The 23,164-nt window shown below is 44.0% G+C and overlaps 1 protein-coding gene across 2 annotated transcripts in view; it reads left to right on the top strand.

The window, feature by feature from the left end:
- Positions 1–1,921: 1,921 nt before the first annotated feature.
- Positions 1,922–23,164, top strand: part of LOC122915758 (interleukin-36 gamma-like) — a 43,316-nt gene continuing 22,073 nt past the window's right edge. The window contains exons 1-3 of one of the 2 annotated variants that reach the window (XM_044262502.1): positions 1,922–2,038; positions 3,984–4,111; positions 7,601–7,663. In XM_044262502.1, coding sequence (XP_044118437.1) covers positions 4,033–4,111; positions 7,601–7,663 — 142 coding nt within the window. In that variant the 5' untranslated portion in view covers positions 1,922–2,038; positions 3,984–4,032. The remainder of the gene's footprint in view (positions 2,039–3,983; positions 4,112–7,600; positions 7,664–23,164) is intronic. The other variant, XM_044262503.1, reaches the window with a different exon arrangement.

Here is a 23,164-nt window from a genome sequence, read left to right as displayed (position 1 = left end):
GTGAGCACTTGAAATGAGTCTCTAATGAGACCAAGGAACTGAATTTTAAATTTTGTTCTATTTTACTTAATTTATGCTTAAATAGGCACATGTGGCTGGTAGCTACCCTATTAGACAGTGCAGCCTAAAATACATACTTCACATAAGAAGAAAATGATCCCAGATAAAAGGTATAGATATAAGAAGAAATGAAGAGTAAAGAAGTTACTAAATATATAGCCCAAAGTAAATTAACACTCATGTTATGAAATAATAATAATAGTATCTTAAAGTTTTGAGAGTATACGAAATTAAAATAGATGACAGTAGAAGGCCTATAAATAGGGTGAAGTTGAGGTAAATGCAGGAGTTCTGGATTCTGGATTGTCTGGGAAGAGGATAATGTTATTCATTAATATAAGTCTTTATAATTTAAGGATACATGGGGGTATTTCTAGGATAAAGACTAAAAGAATAGAAAATCAGTGTAAAAGCATATAAATTTCAAACTAGTAGGGAGATAAATGGAATACCAAATAATACAAAACCAAAAGAAAGCAAGAATGGGGAGAAGAAACAGAACAGGAGTAAGGAATATGAAGCACTGTAACAGTGGTAGGTTTTCAAGACCAAATGCTGTGTCATGATTTTAATACATACATTTACTCATATTTTTACATTTCTGGAATTGGGAGGTGTATGATGGATTGTGGCATCGTGTGAGTCCTACCAGTTTGTGCTAACATGTCAGTTAGAGGGTTTTTTTGGTCATCAGTTGAGTTTTGTGGATCACTGTTTTTTTTTTTTTTTTCATTTTATTTTTTCAGTGTTCCAAGATTCATTGTTTATGCCTCACACCCAGTGCTCGATGCAGTACGTGCCCTTCTTAATACCCACCACCAGGCTCACCCAACCTCCCCACCCCCTCCCCTCTAAAACCCTCAGTTTGTTTCTCAGAGTCCACAGTCTCTCAAGGTTCATCTCCCCCTCCGATTTCCCCCAACTCACATTTCCTTTCCTTCACCCAACGTCCTCCGTGTTATTCCTTATGCTCCACAAGTAAGTGAAACCATGTGATAATTGACTCTCTCTGCTTGACACTGCCTTTTACAGCGGCAGCTGGGAGGCCAGCAGCCAGCCCCCGATCAGCACAGGATTAGGGGAGCTAAGGAATGCAGTGGGCTAGCCTAGGCCTGGCATGCTGAGAGCATACAGTGGATTGCTGTGGCGGTTGCCCTGGCTCTTGTGCCATTGCTGTTGGCCCCGCTGCCATGACCTTACCTGGTCATGTGGATTTTCCTCTGAATGAACCAGCTGTTACTGGATTTGTGAAGCACAACCACACTTGTTAACTGACAAGAGCAAATGCAATACAAAAGAATAAAAAAGCAAGTAAATGCCAACAGGCTGTAGGGAGAAGCTGGTTCTTGGTGGTCTTGAACAAGGAAGGTCCCTTGTGGATGTGTTGCATGTCACCACCGAAGAAGAGTGAACAGAGATGAGGCGGACAGGAGTGTCAGTGATACCCTGGAGTACTCCTTAAGGAGAACAGAAAGAAGGATATTTTTCTCTGAGATGTGGAACCCCACCTGGCTGAACTCTGGGACTGGAGTAAAGAACCAGCAGGAGAACAGAGACTTGGCTGCACCTCCCAGGCTCAGTGTCTGGCCTACACCCTGTCTCCCCTTTCCTTCTATTCATGTGTCTTTCCTATACCTTCACTGTCGGACTGGACTGGCAGCCATGTAGCCTGTTTCAGGTGCCTTGAAATGTGTTCAGTGGATGTGGCACAGTTCTTGGCAGAGTGACACTACTCCCCAGGAATTTGTTTGTTCCCTCAGTATGGAAAATGGCAGGCAATGGATGATGACGTAACGCCTAATAACCCAAGACGCTATTTATTACTGGGTAAAGGAATGCTGCTGTTACATTTGCACGCACACTCCCAAACCGATTCTTCAAAGTAAGGACCAGACCTGGCCCCTCCACATCAGAGATCCCAAAGGGAGAAGACAAGCTGAGCTCCAGGAACCACAGCGCGTGGGGATCCCTGGCTCAGGTAAGGGGTACTGACTCGCGCTGAAGAGGCCAACTGACATAGATAGGGAAGCGGAGCAGGGTCTGGCCCTGCCTTGCTTTTTTCCCGAAGCATGACTCCTGTGGATTTCCTGAATCTCTAAATACTGTCTCTGATTCCTGCCCAGACGGCCTGCTCTCAGCCCCAAGAGCAGCCTGTTGTCTGCCAGGAGTACTTCTGCTGAGGGGCCAAGCATTGCTGGAGGGCTAGGCAGACACTGAGCTTTGGAGACCTGGAAACCCTGATAACGCTATCTCTGATTTCCAGATTCTAGAGAAGACTGATTTCAGAATCTAGAAAGTACTGGTCTTCCGAAAAGAGATTTTGGAAGCCTCCGTATTTTGAGTGTTCTTAGGTGAAAAGAGATCCGCCTCAGACCGTTGAGTGCACTACTTCTCTAGGGAACTCTCTGGAAGCCACCTGTGTTTATTTTGATGCTGGTGGCAAATTCCATAGCGGCTCACAGGGACATCCCAAGTACCTCAGTCTGTAGGTATCATTCTGTCCTCCGTCAGGACCACCATTGTCTTCATGTATCTGGGTACCTACATTTATTTCTGCCACATGTTTCTTATTCTGATATCATGTGGCTGCGAAATTCTTTGCCTTTTCAGCTGCCACCAATTCCCTGTGTACCTTGATGTATCCCCAAACTGCAAAAGCAGTTGCACTTTGTAGATTTGTGGGAGAACTGAATAATAAGTGAAACTCAGATAGTGGCTATCCATGCCCTTAAAGATCTATCAGGTGTCCCTGCCTCTGAGAGCCACTCCCCTGTCTTTCATTGTCTTTGCTGCTGAGTCCTGGAGCCCTCTCACGTCATTTTTAATTTTTGCAAAAGCATCTAGTTCCCTTTGTCTCACTCCTAAGCCCTTCTCAAAGGATTGGGTTTCCACACAGACTGCCCATCTCTGCAAACTAAAAGTGGTGTGATCCTTGAGAATTCACTTACCTTCGGGTTTTTCATCTGTTAAATGAGAATAGCAATTCTTCCCTCACTTCCCTTACTCTGATGTCCTGAAATAATGTTGGGGAAAGTTCTTTGTGAACTGAGTGAGATGTGTCCTGCAGAATTGAGGGGTGTTTGGAAATCTCTCTTGTCTAAGCCCTCGCAGTGAAGAGCTCTTGTGTTACTCTTCCCCAAGACATTAAAAGTTGAGCCTTCTGGGACCTTTGGAGGCTTAGTTTGCCATGACAAGAGGCTTCAAAGAAACCGACTTTCTTTGCAAAGATTAGACTATAGCAGAAAGTCAGCAAACTTTTCCTATAAATGTTGGGACAGTCAGTATTTGTGTGTGTGTGTGTGTGTGTGTGTGTGTGTGTGTGTTATGTTAGTCACCATACAGTACATCATTAGTTTTTGATGTAGTGTTCCATGATTCATTGTTTGAGTGTAACACCCAGTGCTCCATACAATCCGTGCCCTCCTTAATACCTATCTGGTGATGGGTATTAAGGATGGTCAGCATTTTATGCTTTGCTGACCAGATGATCTTTCAAATACTCATCTCTGCTGTTAAAGCCAGAAAGCAACCATAAACAATGTATGAAAAAAGACATGGTTGTGTTCCAATAAAACTTTATTTAAAAAAATAGGCAGTGGGACAGATTTGACTTGTGAGCTGTAGTTTGATAGCCCCAGAACTAGAGCAATAATACACTTTGAACTCTTGATTACATTTTTATCAAATGTTGTCAAGATCCATAAAAATCATATCATGACCCACAGTTTGGAAACATTGCTTTGAAGGGCAAAAATCAAAGAAAGAGTGATAGAAGAAGCATGGTCAAGTCTTACAAGGACTTCTGGACACAGCAAACATTTCTAAGCAGAGAACAAGGCTGGTGGATAATCAGCACTAGGGAAGTCCAGCAAGGTTTCCTGGGGTCAGAAGTGCCATAACTGATCTCCTTCTTGTCTACTCAGGTCCTCCTTTCATCCCAGGCCATTGCTGAGTCATTTCATTGTGTTAAAAATGTCATTTTTGAAGGACTTCAGTGTGAAAATGGAGTCTGAAGACCTGGAAAGAGATGAGCCCCAGTGCTGCTCAGAAGGTAAGATTTTTGCAAACATGCATACCAGGGCCAAAAATAACTTCTAAAGAAGGACCTTGCAAGTTTGCATGCAGATCTGTTCCTTCCTGTTGACTTGCATGATAAATGACCTTTGAGAACTTCCCTGGTAAATGAATTAGGTGAGAGAAATCCTTGAAGGGAAAATGAAGCCTTGCCATGGGTGCCTCGGTATGTTAGGTAATAGGTAAACAGATCACCTTCACCCACAGATCTGGGGCTTTGAAGTCCTGACTGACTGAAGTCCTGACTGACAACTGGATGGTTCTGGATCATCCAAATGCATTTCTGTCCTCCCAGCCTGCTCAAGCAGAGGTGAACGCCCTGCAGCGGAAGGGGTTGTCTGAATCTAGGGTGGGAAAATGACACCAGCTTAGGGTTTCTGAGGGCCCCACCGAGGAAAGCACTTGGGTGTTGGCTCAAGGGGAATGAAAAGAAGAGGCTTTTAACTCAAATGACTGTCTAATGCATGGAGTGTGAATGGAGAGGCCTATAACATGACGGAGGCCCAACCCCTGAGCCTTCAACTCATATGTGACAGTGTTCCCAAACTAAAAATAGGACATTTGTCAGGCAAATGTGGATCTGTCAACAGACAGATTTAGAACTAGCCCTGCTCCTGAAACATGGGTCATGTGATGGCCACTGCACACATTCTGTCCCTTAGGCAGCAGGGAGTGCACACCAGGAAGGCATAAGCACTAGACATTATAATTTCCCAGCCCTGGGGAACTCCAAATGGTGACATTGAGGCCATGTCCTAATTCTGCCTCTTTGTAGGTAGCATGTGTGGAAAGGGAAGAGTCTTCCTCTGATTCCAACACAGTTCTTGAGAAGCTCTGTCTGAACCTGGCCTGGGGCAGCTCCAACTTTCTCCATTCCTACTCACCAGGTCCAGTCCTCCTGCTTCTTAGAAGCATAGATGGTCAGAGCTGGAGGGACAGACAGGGAAAACGAGGCTCAGAGTGGTGAGAGGCAGAATTGCCTCGATCAGCCATGTAGTTAGCAAGGCTAAGACTGGGTAGAACCTTCATACCAGAGCACAAGGTTTTGTTTTTTTTTTTTAAATTTTTTATTTCTTTTCAGCATAACAGTATTCATTATTTTTGCAGCACACCCAGTGCTCCATGCAATCCATGCCCTTTCTAATACCCACCACCTGGTTCCCCCAACCTCCCACCCCCTGCCCCTTCAAAACCCTCAGATTGTTTTTCAGAGCCCATAGTCTCTCATGGTTCACCTCTCCTTCCAATTTCCCTCAACTCCCTTCTCCTCTCCATCTCCCCTTGTCCTCCATGCTATTTGTTATGCTCCACAAATAAGTGAAACCATATGATAATTGACTCTCTCTGCTTGACTTATTTCACTCAGCATAATCTCTTCCAGTCCCATCCATGTTGCTACAGAAGTTGGGTATTCATCCTTTCTGATGGAGGCATAATACTCCATAGTGTGTATGGACCACATCTTCCTTATCCGTTTGTCCATTGAAGGGCATCTTGGTTCTTTCCACAGTTAGGCGACCGTGGCCATTGCTGCTATGAATATTGGTGTACAGATGGCCCTTCTGTTCATTACATCTGTATCTTTGGGGTAAATACCCAGGAGTGCAATGGCAGGGTCATAGGGAAACTCTATTTTTAATTTCTTTCTTTCTTTTTTTAAAATTAATTAATTAATTATTTATATTTAATTTTTTTCCAATTTATTTATTTTCAGAAAAACAGTATTCATTATTTTTTATCATGCATTTTTCCCCAATTTATTTATTTTCAGAAAAACATTATTCATTATTTTTTCACCACACCCAGTGCTCCATGCAAGCCGTGCCCTCTATAATACCCACCACCTGGTACCCCTACCTCCCACCCCCCCACCCCCGCCACTTTAAACCCCTCAGACTGTTTTTCAGAGTCCATAGTCTCTCATGGTTCACCTCCCCTTCCAATTTACCCAAATTCCCTTCTCCTCTCTAATGCCCCTTGTCCTCCATGCTATTTGTTATACTCCACAAATAAGTGAAACCATATGATAATTGACTCTCTCTGCTTGACTTATTTCACTCAGCATAATCTCTTCCAGTCCCGTCCATGTTGCTACAAGAGTTGGGTATTCATCCTTTCTGATGGAGGCATAATACTCCATAGTGTATATGGACCACATCTTCCTTATCCATTCATCCGTTGAAGGGCACCTTGGTTCTTTCCATAGTTTGGCAACTGTGGCCATTGCTGCTATAAACATTGGGGTACAGATGGCCCTTCTTTTCACGACATCTGTGTCTTTGGGGTAAATACCCAGGAGTGCAATTGCAGGGTCATAGGGAAGCTCTATTTTTAATTTCTTGAGGAATCTCCACACTGTTTTCCAAAGAGGCTGCACCAACTTGTATTCCCACCAACAGTGTAGGAGGCTTCCCCTTTCTCCACATCGTCTCCAACACATGTTATTTCCTGTCTTGCTAATTTTGGCCATTCTAACTGGTGTAAGGTGGTATCTCAATGTGGTTTTAATTTGAATCTCCCTGATGGCTAGTGATGATGAACATTTTTTCATGTGTCTGATAGCCATTTATATATCTTCATTGGAGAAGTGAAGATATGAACAGAGCACAAGTTTTGAGTTTTCTTTTTTTTTTTTTAAGATTTTATTTTTATTCATTTGACAGAGAGAGATCACAAGTAGGCAGAGAGGCAGGCAGAGAGAGAGAGAGGAGGAAACAGGCTCCCTGCTGAGCAGAGAGCCCGATGCGGGACTCGATCCCAGGACCCTGAGATCATGACCTGAGCCCAAGGCAGCGGCTTAACCCACTGAGCCACCCAGGCACCCAGTTTTGAGTTTTCTTATTCCTTAGGTGCTATGTGCTCTCAATGTGCAAAGTTTGTTTGGATTATGGCCAGGGATTTCATGCAGGCAATTATCAAACTTAATGTTTTATCAGGTAGAAGCCTCCAGTTAAGTCTCAGATTAATGTGGGCAATGTATACTATACCCCTGAATTAATGCAATGCATGTATTTGTTGCAAGTAAGGAAGTTCTGCATTCAGAAACCAAGTTAGCTCTATTTCATTTCCATTTCCACCATTTTTGACCAGTAAAGTTTTGTTTTATTTTGTTTGTTTGTTTCTTTTTTCTTAGAGAGAGAGAGAGAGACAGAGACAGAGAGGTTGGAGGAAGGGCCAGTGGAAGAGGGAAAGAGAGAATCTTAGGCAGGTTTCATGGTCAGCGCAGAGCCTGACGTGGGGCTCCATCTCACAACCTTGAGTTCATGACCTGAGCTGAAATCAGGCTTAACTGACTGAGTCAGCCAGGCACCCCCAGGAAAGCTATTTTTTACGTCATTACTGTCTCTCTGCTTTAGGGTTTCTCAAAACATACAAAAAAGAAGTAAAACATTAAATGGGCCCTGATGTTCCTAAATCCCTGGAAAATCTCAATTGTCTGTGCTAACCTCACTGTCTCTGATTCCAGACTTCACCAGAAGCCTCTCGGAGCCAAACATGAACCTCCCCACAATGAGTTCTCCCTATTCACGTAAGGCCGCAGGCTGAACTGATGAGGGTGGAGATCTGTGAGAGTGGGGATGAGGGTTACACCACTATGTTCTCGTTGGGGAGTCAGAGGGTCAGAGACGGGGGGATACCTAAGGATACTGTGATGAGGCTAAGGCTTTTCCTTTGTGGAAGTGAATCTCAGGAGGGTCAGTAAGAAAGATGAACCCTGGGTGGGCCTCTGCCTTTCCAGAGAGGTGAAGTAACACATATCTGCCAAATGGCACAGGAGAAGAAAGGTTATGAGCCTGGGAACCTTCCATGTCCTTCTTCTGTCCTTTGCCATGCCGCTAGCTGGCAATGCTGACCTCCTCACATAATTTATGAAAAACAGGAACTTGGCCAGCAGAGGGCGCACAGGAAGCTCACACAGCTAGTGCCTTGGCAGCCCTCACAGATCTAGAAGTTTCTCACAGGTTCCTAGATAATCTCCGGATGATCTTAAGAAAATTCAAGTGCAGCAAATGAGGGCACCTGCCCCAAGTGACATAGGTAGAAAAGCACTGTAACATCTGTCTGCCCAAGTCAGGTTTAAGGCTCCCTGTCACCACCCCTGCAAAGGCAGAGTCTAGAGACCTGAGGTCGAGTCCCAGGTCTGGCAAACCGGCAGTTACACCCTGGGGGGCTCTGTGAGGGAGGTCGCGTCAGGCACTATGGCTGCTGCCATTGCGGCTCCCACTGTTGTTTGGGAGTGGACTCCCTAGAGAAAATAATTACCAGCATGTGAAAGCCACTTACACCTCTGCTGTGGCTTTGGGAAGAAACTCTGAAGAACACATATGAGGTCAGGAATGATGTGATGTGAACTGATCCCACTAAGAGGATACAATGGGAGCCTCAGGGCACCATAATGGGAGGACCACGTCAGCGTGACAGGAGGGAAACCGAAGTAAAAGAAGGACAGGTTCCAGAAATATTCAAGAGGCCAATGACCCAATGCAGTGATGGAAATGCAACTTACAGAGCACGTGTAGGTGTCTCCCCAGACCAATCAGAATCTCAGGGCTTTGGGGCCCAGGCATCCATGGCCCTAAACTGTCACCCATCAGGGGATTTCCAGTGTATGGTGCTTCGCTCCTAGGTCCTTCCTGTCTTATTTCTCACCCCTGCCTTATTTCTCTTCCACTGGCCCTGCAGTGCAAGGAACTGTCCTGCCCCAGGCATTGCTGATGACATGTTGCCCCCAGTGATAGGCTACAGGAAAGAGGGTTAAGAAAACTAAAGAATAACATGTTCTGGGTCTTTTCTATGGCTCAGATACCTGGCTAAATGTTACTCATTTGAGTAAGCATTTTGATCTTCCTAACATGTCTGCCAGGTAGGTGCTATTATTAGCCCCTTTTCACAGATAAGAAGATTTAGAGAGATTTAGTAGCATTTCCTAGGTCCTAAATCAGTAAGTGATGGGACTTTGGATTGAACCTATCTTTGAAAATGGATAACCCATGTTAAATTGCTTGTTCAGAGCAAGGCAGAAAATCTGGGTGGGAGAAATCTTCAGTGGGCTGTGATGTTTGAGGTCATAGGCAGGTGTAGGCTTGGGGCTGGGACTCTCACCTGTGGGCTAGAAAGGATTGCTTATAAAAGGGCAGTCTCAGGGAATTTAATCTGTAGCAAGAACAGGAGCACCCCAAACTGAGATTGATTTCACAGTTGGCCACTCCTGCTCCCATTCAAGATCCTGGGGCAGGGTGAGGCAGGTGAACGCAAGAACTAGGCTATCTTGGGGATAGAAGAAGACCTCTATCCATCTTGTACTCTGCTTGGCATTGAGTTACCTGTACAGAGATGACAGCTTTAGGAGTGGTATACTCGAAGCATTTTGGATCCCAGTTACCCCCACCAATTAAACAAAACTGAGGATCTACATCTTTGAAATGTGGGCGTTATACATTATGAAACTTGCACAAAATTAGAAAATTCAGAAGGACTAAATAAAATAGAACCGACATTTAGTGGTTCCTTCCCACATTCCAGTGGACTGTCTGGTTCACCCAACCACCACGCTCCACCCCCGTCCCCACAGACACGCACTTAGCGATGTGCTGGCAAATGTTTGACAACCAGTTCTCTGGAAATGGGGGAGTGGGAGGGAGCTCTGATATGTAGCTCTTGCCAGTTTTCATGGCGTGATGATTCCCAGCATGGCTGACTTTAGACTGCCAACATGAAGTCATTGAGCATGGATTTGGGAAGAGATGCTAGCCGTTGGCTCTTGCAAGCTGATAAAAGCTTGTTCCAGCACACCACTGCAGCCACTTTTCAGATCTTCATTTTAGAGCAAGAACTGGTTGACAAACTGTAGCCTGTGGGCAAAAATCCAGCTCACAGCCTGTTTCATGTCGTTTGCTAACATAGTCGTGCTCATTGGTCATCTATGACTGCCTTCAAACTATAACCATAGAGCATGTGGTTTCTTGATCCGCAAAGCCTGGAATATTTACAATATATCCCTTAACAGAAAGTTTGCCAACTCCTGCTGTAGAGGGTAGGAGACCAGAGACTATTGGCAGCCTCTAGACATTTACCCTTGAGTCAGTCTGGTACTTGAAGTACAATTTCCATTAAACGGCTACAATGCATGATGGTCACAAAAGTCTACACTATTTTACTCCACAAAAGTAACCTTAGCTGTTTTAGTGGTTTCGTTTGTTTGTTTTTACTTAGCTTAGTTTGTCTTGGCAATTTTCAGTAGGAAAATGCATTCTAGATTCCACCTAACCAAGACACCCAGTGTTACTTCCCCACAGCCCTCTTGCAGAGGGAGGTTTGTCAGGGCGGCTCCACACAGAAGCTCAAGGAAGGATCAGAGGTCAGTTGGCCCAAGGCAGCAGGACAGGCTAGGCTATCTTTGCAGAGTGTGCGGGAGGGACCGTTTGGCAGTCCCTCATGGTGATTTCTGGTGTTTGAGGTAATTGTCATAATGCATTGGGTGATTGTCACATCAATAATCAACATAATGCTGTGAGGAGGGCAGGGTGAGGATTATTATGCTCATTTCATAGATGAGTAAACAGACTCAGAGACCAGTAACTTGACCAGTCACCCAGATTGTAAGTGGCAGACTTCCAGATGTTCTGACTCCCAGTACAGAGCGATTTGCCCTGTCCCTGAGGGCTAAAAAGTGACTGTGCTTAGGAATCAGCTGGGAAGGGACACCTGGGTGGCTCAGTTGGTTGGATGTCTGCCTTTAGCTCAGGTCATGATCCCAGGGTCATGGGACCGAGTCCTGCATTGGGCTCCCTGCTCAGTGGGGAGCCTGCTTCTCCCTCTGCCTGCCGCTCCCCCTGCTTGTGTTCTCCATCTCTCTCTCTGACAAATCAATAAATAAAATACAATCTTTAAAAAAAAAGAAAAAAGAATCACCTGGGAAGCTTCTGATGAATCTTTAGGGCATTGGGCTATGTGAGAAAAAGTCAGACAGAGAAAGAGAAATACTGTATGTTATCTTTTTTTTATGTTGAATCTAAAAAAGCTAAACTCAGAGAGACAATGTAGACTGGTGGTTACCAGGGGCTGGGGGCAGAGGAAATGGGGAGATATTTGTCAAAGGATACAAACTTCCAGTTATAAGATTAACAAATTCTGGGGATCTGATGCACAGCATGGTGATTCTAGCTGATAATACTGTTCTGTATACTTGGAAGTTGCTAAAAGAGTGTATTTTAAATGTTCTCACCACGCAAAATAATTACGTGATGGTATGGAGGCATTAGCTAATGCTATGTGATAATCATTGTGGGGTATATAAATGCATCAAACCAACGGGTTGTATGCCTGAAGCTTATTTATATGTCAATCATATCTCAATAAAGCTGGAAAAAAATACAGATTCTCAGGGTTCACCCCTGAGATTCTGATCTAGGCATTCTGAGATATAACTCAGGAATCTAGCTCCCTTGTTAAAAAGCCTTAAGTAATTCTGATTCAAGTATTTCTTTCTGGTCCACGCTTTGAGAAACACTGCTTCCTTCCATATATTTCATTAGAAAACAGTAATGGGCTTTTGTGATTGAGAACCATTTCTGAGCGAGTGGGTGCCAGCAGCCAACTGCATTAGCATTCAATCTGGGCTGAAACATGCGTCCTTAGGGATTGTCCCACTTCAGGGGACGCGAGCCTGAACCATGGAGAAAATCCACTGCATAGCTCATCTGGTGACTGTGCACAGTTCCCAGCAGCAATGTGCCCAGTAGAAGACAGTGACTGAGAGATGCTTACTTGCACAGAGCTTGCGTAGTGTGGGTTGGCCTGCTGAGCGCCCTGCTAGCTGACTCACTCATTACAGAAGGGTTTGTGCCAGGCTCTGTGTTAGGTGACAAGGAGGAAAGGCTGAGCAGACTCAGATGCAGACTCTTTCTTCAAGTAGCTCATGGTCTGGTGGGGAGATAGACATTAATCACACCAACAGCAAGTATGAATGGAGAAGTGGTGCCCAGCGCATGATGGGCGTGGGTTGTAACCCAATCAGGAAATAAAAAGGGCTTTTTTTTTTTGAAGATTTTATGTATTTATTTGAGAGAGAGAAAAATCACAAGTAGGCAGAGAGGCAGGCAGAGAGAGAGGGTGAAGCAGGCTCCCTGCTGAGCAAAGAGCCTGATTGGGGCTCGATCCCAGGACCCTGAGACCATGACCTGAGCCAAAGGCAGAGGCTTAACCCACTGAGACACCCAGGCGCCCTTCAGAAGGGCTTCTTTGGGGAAGAGACACTTGAGCAAGGCCACAAGAAAGAGTAGGTATTAGTTGGCTCAAGTTCTGTTTAGGTTCTGGACAAGGTTAGTCTAGGCTCTGCTGTCTGTCTGTGAGTGGTCCTAATGAGTTTCCTTTATAGATACGAAAGAAAGCAAAGGTGGAGAAAAGGGAGAGACACGCACAGGATGGAGCCACCTGCATCTCCTTATCCAGCAGGAACGGTTTACCACACCCCAAGCTGTGGTACCCTGATACACCATTGATATGCCTTTGGGCACCTCCTTTCTTATGGCAGCCCAAAGGGAAAGGACAGTGCTGTAAAGGCCCAGGGAGCTCCTGCCACCCACCCTTCTTCTACTCTGTCTCCTGACATGCACAAAACCCATTTCCTGACCTGACAAGGAAAACAAGTGGTGCCGGAAGGGCAATGAATAAAAATGGGCCTTGGGCACAGCCACTGCACTGGACAGCCTGTGCCTCTTCCTTGGAAATTTGGAAAGAGAAAACTGCTCTATTCTTTACATAACCCCAAAGCAGATCCTGGCCCCTGATCCACTTTCTGAAACTGTGGTCATGCCCACATATTACTGAAGGCTGCAGAGGAGAGGAAAGGAAAGGTAAATTTCATAATGTTGGTGTGTGCTAATTACTTCCTGGCTCGGTCAGCAAAATCCTTCAAGAGAAGCATAGATTCAGACCAGTTCTCACCAGATGGCAAGCAAAGATGGAGGGAAACACTGCTTTGCTAAGGAAGGGGCTGGTCTGCAGCCTGCAGTCTAAGTTCACTGCAAATCCACCCCCCTCTTTTTTTTTTTTTTTTTACCTCTTCAGGACTAGGAAAGCCAACTGCTTATGTATGGGTGATGGAAGCTGCAAAGTGGCAGGCTTACATAGAAGATAAGATTGGGGACCTGCATCTTTATCAAGCACAGTCCTTCAAGAATAAATATATATTTATTGCAATATATCAGACATGGTCCCTTCAGAGTTAGGTCCAGTCAATTTGCCAGCTGGTGTCAGACTAAGGATATTAATGTTCTCATCTGAACCTGTTCTGAATGACTTCAAGGCAGCATAATGAAGTTGAGGGACCCCTTACAACACACATCAAGGGCTAAATGCCACTGCCAAACAAGAACTGTCAGTTGCTAGAGCTTCCAAAATGAAAGTAAATGCAAACAAAACACATTAAAATTAGTTAAGTACTTACATAATCATATAAAATGGAGAATGCTTGAAAACTTTGTAACCAAAAATTAATTTTGACTATATATTCTTTTTGGGGTGTAGTTAAAGTAAAAAGCAACTGAATTGTTAAATCTTGCTATTCATCCACTTTAACTTTAGATATTCGTCATGTTGTTTGGGACTCTAGAGCAGCAGATAAATCAAGTGAGTAAGCTAATTTTGTAAATATCAAGATTTTCAATTAGAAAATAATTGTGTAGCTCACTGAATTATAAGAAAAAGGCGCAGTATTTCAGTGAACTGTTGGCTTAATCTTAAGATGACTCAAACAGGGCTTGCCTTTCTTTATTATTATTATTATTATTTTAAAAGATTTTATTTACTTATTTGGCAGAGAGAGAGAGAGAGAGGGAGAGAGATATCACAAGTAGGCAGAGAGGCAGGCAGAAAGAGAGGGGGAAGCAGACTCCTTGCTGAGCAGAGCGCCATCCCGGGACCCTGAGATCTTGCTCTGAGCCTAAGGCAGAGGCTTTAACCCATGAGCTGAGCCACCCAGGCAACCCCTTTTTTAAAATTATTAACATATAGTGTATTATTTGCCCCAGGGGTACAGGTCTGTGAATCATCAGGCTTACACATTTCTGTAAGTGCTGTAATGATTAGGCTTACAGTACTTACCGTAGCACATACCTTCCCCAATGTCCATAACCCAGCCAACCTATCCCTACACACCACCTCCCCAAACCCGGGCTCGCCTTTCTAAAGGGTACAAGGGTAAAGACCAACAACGGAACAAAAGGAGGCACCAACTTCCAGACCCCACATTTTTACCAGGCTTTCCCAGTCCAGATGACAATTTCTGAGTGGGTGAGGATCCCCTAGACTTTAAGCGTTGAATCTGTTATATATGCAACCTAGAAATAAAACTGATACTCACCTCCAACATCCCTTGCCCCTAAATTTGTACCTGACTCCTGGTCCCTATTCTTATTGCCTGCCTGGCCACCACCCCCACAGCACTTTAGTATCAGGAACTTGCTTTGCTTTGGACCTAAACGCAGTTACTTCATGAGGGCCCTGCTCTCTGCCTTCAGGCTTCCTAGAAGAAGCAGCTTCTCCTGATTCTTTGTTACTGATTCCTCCCACCTGTTCACAGCTGCTGCCCCCTCCTCCTCCGCTGGGGACTCATGGACAGGGATTTGCTGTACCTCTTGGACCCCAGACCCCACTGAACCTCTCTCAGTGTACCCACAGCTGGATCAGTGCCCCCAGAATTCACCGTCCACACGCATCCCTTACCATGGAGCTTTTGCATCTTCCTCCTGGAGGCACAATAACCAGTATAGCCTGGCTGTATCTTGAGAAACAGAAGCACCCGGCTGAGGCTGGGCATGTTTAGGAAAGCAACAAACCCACAGGCCCTGAGATCATCACTTCCCAGAAATTTATTTCCCTAGAACCTTATAATTAACCACACTCTACCTTTTTTAAAAATATATTTTATTTATTTGAGAGAGAGAGCGAGAGCGAGAGAGAGAGAGAGAGAGAGCGCACAAGCAGAGGGAGCAGCAGAGGGAGAGGGAGAAGCAAGTTCCCTCAGAGCAGGGATCCCAGTGCAGGGCCCGATCCCAGGATACTGGGATCATGACCTGAGCTCAAGGCAGACACTAAACTGACTGAGCCACCCACGCTCCCCCACATGCTATTTCTTATAGCCCAAATAACATACACTTTAAAGGGACAGATGACACTGAAAACAAAGCCCATATGCTTGTAGGGTGAAGACAGAATGGTACAGGGAGAAGATAGGTTCTTATTTGCTATCCTTTATTGAAATATACAAATGTTGGGCACCCAGTTGGCTCATTTGGTTAAGCGTCTGCCTTCAGCTCATGTCATGATCCCAGGGTCCTGGGATAGAGTCCCGCATCTCATGGGGATTGCTAGGAACCTGCTTCTCTCTCTCTCTCTGCTGTTCCCCCTGCTTGTGCTCTCTACCCCCCGCCTCGAATAAATAAATAAATAAAATATTTTTAAAAAGAAAAAGAAACACACAAATGTTGATACAAAATGAATAAACCTTTTAGAATCTCAAAAAGAGGGCGCCTGGGTGGCTCAGTGGGTTAGGCCGCTGCCTTTGGCTCAGGTCATGATCTTAGGATCCTGGGATTGAGTCCGGCATTGGGCTCTCTGCTCAGCAGGGGGCCTGCTTCCCTTCCTCTCTCTCTGCCTGCCTCTCTGCCTACTGTGATCTCTGTCTGTCAAATAAATAAATAAAACCTTTAAAAAAAAAAGAATCTCAAAAAGAAAGAAAGAATTTTATTTGAGCCCAAGATAGATGTCTGGGAAACATGCTCTTCACAGGGAAGAAAGTGCTCCAGAGAAAGAACAGTTTTTATGGTTATATACCTTTTTACAACTTGTAAGTGCTCAAAACACAATAGATTATGATTTAAGCAGGAATCACAGATTTTAATGTCAAGGAATGCAGGCAGTAAGAGCATTGATTGAGATTTTAAGGACAAGATGGTTTCCTTCAGGCTACCCATTCACAAAGGTGTACAATGTGTGCTCGGTGAGCCATAAATCAGGCTTTTTGTTTAAACAAAGTTTATGTATGGTCATACAGAAAGAAATCTAAAATGGCTTTTAGAGAAGACCTCAATCATAAAGACCACTCAGATAAGAACAAACAGGAGCTCTTTATTCAGAGTTTGCTCTAGCAAAGGAGTCAGCCACCATCACTTGCATTTGGTGGTGATTCAAAGGCAGGCAGAGGAGTGGGTAAGCTGATGGTGAAGACGGGGAAGGGCTTCAAGTGTGACTGACCAGAGTTGGTGTGGGAAGCTGGAGGTGGGTCATCCCATGAGCTTGGTTTGAAGGGCAGGGTTGGCTTTCTCTGGTTGGTCCTGAGTTGGAAGTGGAGACAAAAATAGAAAAGCTGGCAGTCATCAAACACGTCCTGATTCCGGGCCAATTGCTGTAGAGCTGAGGGTGAGAGTTCTGTTGTCAAAGAGGGTCTGTCCACTCCCATTTGCATATTGTCTCCTAATGTATTGAGAGTCACACTGGTGTTTTGAAATCTGAATTGAACTTCTTTTTCTTTTCCTTGATCTTTCCTTACTCCCATAGTTTTTCTGTGTATTTAGAGGTATAGAGGAAGTACCTGGAATTTGCAGCTGACTCCAAAGTGAAACAGGAACCAACCTATTCCTTGAGGGAGGTGAATGGATCCTCATTGTGCAGTGAGTTCGGTTCTTTGATGTTCTTGTTTGGAAATGCAAAAGAGAATTTATCAGGTAATCGGGCTACTTTGTGAAGGGAAGAAGGAAAGATCAGGCAGTCTTTGCCGAAGTTTGGGTTTTCAGCCTTAGCATTCAGGCTTCCCATTTCCCTGAACTGGGAGGACAGGGAACATTTCTTTCTTTCTTTCTTTCTTTCTTTCTTTCTTTCTTTCTTTCTTTCTTTTTTAAGATTTTATTTATTTATTTGTCAGCGTGAGAGAGCACACAAGCACAAGCAAGGGGAGAGGCAGACAGAGGGGGAAGCAGACTCCCCACTGACCAGGGAGCCTGATGTGAGGCTCCATCCCAGGACCCTGGGACTAAGACCCAAGTCGAAGGCAGACGCTTAGACGACTGAGCCACCCAGGCATCAGGACAGGGAACATTTCTTTCCCAATCTCTTACTTTCAGTTCCATGAGAGATGTTTTGGCTCTTTGACTCTATCACAGGAGGGACAGAGTTCTCCTTTAGAGACAGCCAAAAAGTAAGATTTTTCTTGATATTAGCTTTTCTGTAGTGTGAAGTTGATACATAAAAGGTGTCTGGAAAAAGTCAGAAAACAGGGTCAGCTCTTGTAGTGAAAAATGATCTTTTTTTCTTTTAACATTTCTGGTACAACACCCTCTTTCGTCATCAAATTCTCATAAGTGAGTTGGCCTAGGGTTGAGAACATCTAGATTCTTGGAATTTCCCTCTTCCTGTGCCTCTAGCTCCTTCTCCCTTCCAACCCTTTCAGATAAACTTCTTTTAGATCCAGGACCTCCTTGGGCCCATCTCCTTTCACTGTTACCCACCACCACCTGTTCTTTGAGGCTGCTCCCCAAGAGGCAGCCCTCTGCCCATTCCAGAGAAAAGAGGGGCTGAAGGCCCCATCAGGAGAGGGGCTTTTATACAGGCCAGGTGGGAAGTGAGAGAACGAGAACCATAAATTCATAAATAAATCATTAATAAATTCATAAATCATAAATCATAAATAAAGCAATGTGGAGAGTCACCTGAGGTTATGGCGCTTTTGTCTGGAATTGCTTTGAGAACCCTGCCTTCTAGAACCAGAACTTGCTGGGTTTTGGGTCTCGAATAGTGTATGTATCTAAGGTTATGGATTGGTTTTTACTCCTGAAAAACGGTACCAGAGATTATGAACAATGAACATGCCTCAGTTCACCAGCCTTGGATCCCTACTTTGCCCATTGAACTCAGGCAATATGTGCTCCTTTCATTAGTTTTTCACCCCAACCCATTAATCCATTCATAGAGGAACTTTGGTAATTAACCACACAACTCCAGAATCAGACCGAGTTGGGGCCAAAACCCTATCAGTCATTTATAGTCTGAACAAGTTACTAAGCTTCACCAATTTCATTTTGCTCATCAGTAAAATGAGGATAATGAAAACTAGCTTACATAGAATTGAGGTATGGTGTAAGGGGATTCAATGAAAGTTAATTATTATTAGTAGTATTGAAAACATCCAATGGAAGTTCAACATTATTATTAGTGGTAGTTGTGTTGGTAATATCCAATGGAAATTTGTTATTGTTATTATTATTATTATTAGTAGTAGTAGTAAGAGTAGTAGTAACAATGATAATAGTATTGATAACACTTTCTTCTTCACCCCCTTACTGGTGGGCCCATGACATCAGCAGTGCCCAGGTGGCACAGATCTCTGAGGTATTGGGCACCAGCTGGGCCGATAGTGAGGAGAGTGAGAGGGTGAGGATGACAGGGGAGGCAGGAAGCACCCAGGAGCAGCGGCATTCTGTCAGAAGGGTATGGAGATGGCAGGAGTCTTAAGAAGAGTGCAGAGGGGTTGTACTTGCCCTTGTGGAGCCTGTCTGAGTGGGCAGGGCCAGCTGCATCAGTGGCTAGGGATCTGGATGACTATAGGCAGGGGTGGGGTGGGGTGTAGGGATTCAGTTGATCAGCCCTGTTTATGGGGTTAAGGGTATGGGACAATTCTAGACAGGGAAATTGTCCCAATGCCATCTTTGATAGGGATGACCAAACATTTGTGACTGGATTCAGGTTTTGGATGGGGGAGGGTATCGGCCCACATACAGGACTGATGACTGAGTCTACGTAGAACAACAGATATAAAATGTGATTGATGTGATAGATTAGCATTTATACTATATAACTATGTACAAACACAAACAAATGCAACAATTTTGTTTCTGACTCCATAAACATGATACCTTTAGAGGGAATCTATAGTTTGTACCCTCTTCTGTGTTACTCACTGATCTTAGGGTCACCTGAGGAAATTTAAAATTATAGACTTAACTGATGTGGGGTAGTACCCAGACATTGGTATTTTTTGAAAGCTCCCAAGTGATTTTAATGTATGGCCTGGGTGAAGAGTCACTGTGCTATAGTGTTGGGCTCCTAATTGGAAACAGTTTGCACCATGAAGCAATACAGTTTCGAAAACAGTTAAGCTCCCTGCCTAGATTTTCTGATACAAGATGAGTCATGTTTACAGGTTTGTATCAGGAGAAGAACTACTTTCTTGTTCTTGTGTTTTTTCTTCTACTCTTCTAACTCCAGAGTCCTTTGGAAATCCTAATGGGTGATGAATCTAGAAATTTAATCTCTTAGCTACTGTAGAGTTAAGTGTTAGCATTTGTGCCAGATCTAGTTGGGACTGGTAGGAAAACAGTACCCAGAAATCCTTTTCTATCCCATCAACTTCAGCTCCCATTTGATCAGATAGAGTCCTTGCTACAAAGTTTTCTTACATATCTATCAGATAGAGTCCTTGCTACAAAGTTTTCTTACATATCTAGGACATTTGGAGGTCACATTTATCCCAATTGTTAGTTTAGAACCATGGTTCCCAAAGTGTGAGCCAAGGGGGTCCCTGGGTGCCTCACCATACTCATAGAGGTGCCATGGATTATTTTAAAATTTTAAGGAAAACACAGACATCTGTCAGACCCATAAAAGCTACTATCATTAAGTTGTTTCAACCTGACTACTTAATAAACAGACCTGACAGGCGCTCCTGTCTTAGAGGCTCTGTGAAGAAATTCCTGAGACACTAAGGGCACAGTGAGTTGACAAAGTTTGGGAACCTTTGACTTACAAGTTGAAGGTGATGTGTCTTGGGCAGATTACTGCTTTGGGATTAGTATATTCTTTTGACAGTCCTCTTAGCTGTGGGATGAAATCACATCGAGTGGGACTGAGATGTGCTAGGAAGCCCTACTATATCTATCTGCCTGATAAAGAAGGAACACTCTGGGGGTACTTGGGTGGCACAGCTGACTAAGTGTCCCACTCTTGGTTTCAGCTCAGGTCATGATCTCAGGGTCCTGAGGTCAACCCCACCTAGGCTCCACCTAGAGTGCAGTCTGCTTGAGATTCTTTCTCCCTCTCCCTCTGCCCTTCCCCACCATGCAGTCCCCCCACCCCAAATAAATAAATAATAAATAAATAGTAAACAAAATGAAACAAAACAAAAACAAAGGAAGGAACACTCTGATGCTTCCACAAGCAGCCAGGGAAGGATAAGGCATGGGGTCTGAGAATAGAGAGAAGCTGAAGGAGATGCAAGGAAAGGGAGGCCTGGGAGGTGGGACTAGAAGAGTAAGGTGGTCTCTGAGAAGTTCTGAGAGCAACATCACTGACCGGTGTGAACCACGAAGGGCATAAATTGTTTGCTGGGCCGTCATCATCCCCCATGTCTGTGGGCTCCTTGGTATCAAGATGCAATCTGGGGATCGGCAGCGTCATTTGAGAGCTTGTGAGAAATGAATCTGGGACCCCATGCCAGACCCAGAACCAGACTCTGCATTATAACAAGATCCCCAGATGACCCTTTTGCACAGGTATTGAGGAATGTGTGCTAGCTGAGAGATTCTCAAGCACTGCTGACAGTGAAACATCCAAAGGAGTTAAAAAAAAATACTGAAACTCTTATTTAATTGATCTAGGGAGTAGACTTGGCATGAGGATATTTAAAAGCCTTCTAGGTGTTTCTAAAGCCAAGTTTGAGAAATACTGGCTGGTAACAACTGCTTTGTAAAATTAGTGTTTTGTTTTTGATAGGGTTAGGATTTGTGGGGGAAACCAAAGTTCTGTGTCAGTTTGGGACAAACATAGGATAAAACTAAAATATGTGAGCCATGAGAGAGATCAACAGATATAAGAAATCAAGGACTACAAGAGGTATTCCTAAAGCGTTAGGGGATAGGTTATATGGGAAATTGAGTTTCTACTCTATGTTGGATAGGGGATTAAGCAAATTCCTACTTAAACATTGCAAAAAGGATGACTCCAATAGCCTGGAGGGGTAAGAGACATGTAGGTGACTGATATCCATTACAGACAGAATTGGCTCATGAGGGGGCACCTGGGTGGCTCAGTCAGTTAAGCATCTGCCTTTGGCTCAGGTCATGATCTCAGGATCCTGGGATCAAGACCCATGTCAGGCTTTCTGCTCAGTGGGGAGACTGCTTCTCCCTCTCTCCACTCATTCTCTCTCTCTCTCTGTCTCTATCCCTCAAATAAATAAATAAAATCTTAAAAATAAAAAAAAAAAAGAATTGGCTCACAAAGCTAATAAAATTCACAGTAGAACTTCAGAGGGTATTCATTCAGGTTATCCATAGAGCCACCTTAAAAAAATGCTATATTCAGTCTTCTGGGATCTGTATCTGTCAAGCAAAGAAGGCTCAAGAGAGGGGGTTCCAAAAAGCACCTTCCTAAAAATTCTCTATTTGCCTGCAAAATTAGTCAGTCCAGACCCTGGACTAGAGGAAATGAATGACATATCAGTGGTACCCTACCACAGCATACCAAGGTTTGTATTTTCTTAAGATCCATCTTCTTCTTTCCCCCAGATCACTGAAAACACATTGATTTCTAGGGAAATCCCCCCTGGGAGAAAATGGCTGTTCTTGTACCTTGGAGCAGGTTGCTCAGAGTAGAATTTGGAAAAGTTAGAAAAGCCTTAAGGAGGAGGTCCTCCTAGTGAGACAACAGCCCGGACAAGCCAGTGAGTGCTATTCCATCTCCCCATCCATGGAGGTCCACTGCCAAGGAAGTCATTTTTAGGTTGGGCCAGAGGGTTGAGAAGGGCCAAAGTCTATGGTGTCCACAGCCCAGGAGGGTGTTCTGCAACTGGGGGTGAGAACCACATAGCTGGGCTAGGGATGTACCATGCGTGCAGCTCTGAATGGATGTCTGGAGCTATGTTGTGTCTTTTTCTTTTTTTTTTTTTAAGATTTTATTTATTTATTTGAGAGATAAAGAGCAGAGTGGAAGAGAGGGCACAAGGAGAGGGGAGAGGCAGAGGGAGAGGGAGAAGGGTCCCCATTGAGCAGGGTACCTGATGCAAGGCTCGATCCCAGGACCCTGGGGTCATGACCTGAGTTGAAGGCAGCTGCTTAATCCACTGAGCCACCCAGGAGTCCCATATGTTGTGTCTTATATAACACTGAGACTATAGCCTCATTGGAAAAAAAATGGGAGGGATTGATGTGAAACAATGAAAGCAACAAACAGTTTGTTAGTAACTCATTCTGGTAGGGCAGAATAAATACATGCAAATTCTTCGACATTCTTCTTGACAGGGGTGATCAATGTTCCCTCCTCTCTATTCTGGCTGGGCTTTGTGATTGCTTAACCAGTATTTAACAGAATACAGTAGAATTGTGCCATTTCAAGACAGGTCCAGGTCTTAAGGACTGGCAACTTAAAAAAAATTGATATATAATTGACATATAACATTGTGGAAATATACAATGTATTGGTTTGATACATGTGTATATTGTAATATGACTACTACTGTATTTGACTTACATATCTTTCTCATATCACACACTTATAATTTCTTTTTTTGTGTTGGATCTGGTCTGTTAGCAACTTTAAAATTTATAATATAGTATTGTTGATTATAATCACTATCTTATACATTAGATCTCTAGAATTTATCCGTTATTTGCAAATTTGTACCCTTAAATAACATTTCCTCTGTTCCCCCACCCCCGACCCCTGGTAAGCATTCTACTCTCTGTTTTCGCAAGTTCAGTTTTTTAGATTCTGCATATAAGAGATATCATCCAGTATTTGTCTTTCTCTGACTTAGTTAGCATAATGCCCTCAATGTCCACCCATATTGTTGGAAATGACAGGTTTTCCTTCTTTCCCATGGCCAAGTAATATTCAGTTGTATATGTATCTCCTTAATTCATTCATCTACTGACAGAAACTAAGGTTGTTTCCATACATTGGCTATTGTGAATAATGCTGCAATGAACATGGGTGTGCAGATCTCTCTTCAAGATACTGATTTCAGTACCCAGGAGTGGGA

Source organism: Neovison vison, chromosome 8 (genome assembly GCF_020171115.1).
Source record: "Neovison vison isolate M4711 chromosome 8, ASM_NN_V1, whole genome shotgun sequence".
Taxonomy (NCBI): Eukaryota; Metazoa; Chordata; class Mammalia; order Carnivora; family Mustelidae; genus Neogale; species Neogale vison.
This window is presented reverse-complemented; position numbering and strand designations above follow the sequence as displayed.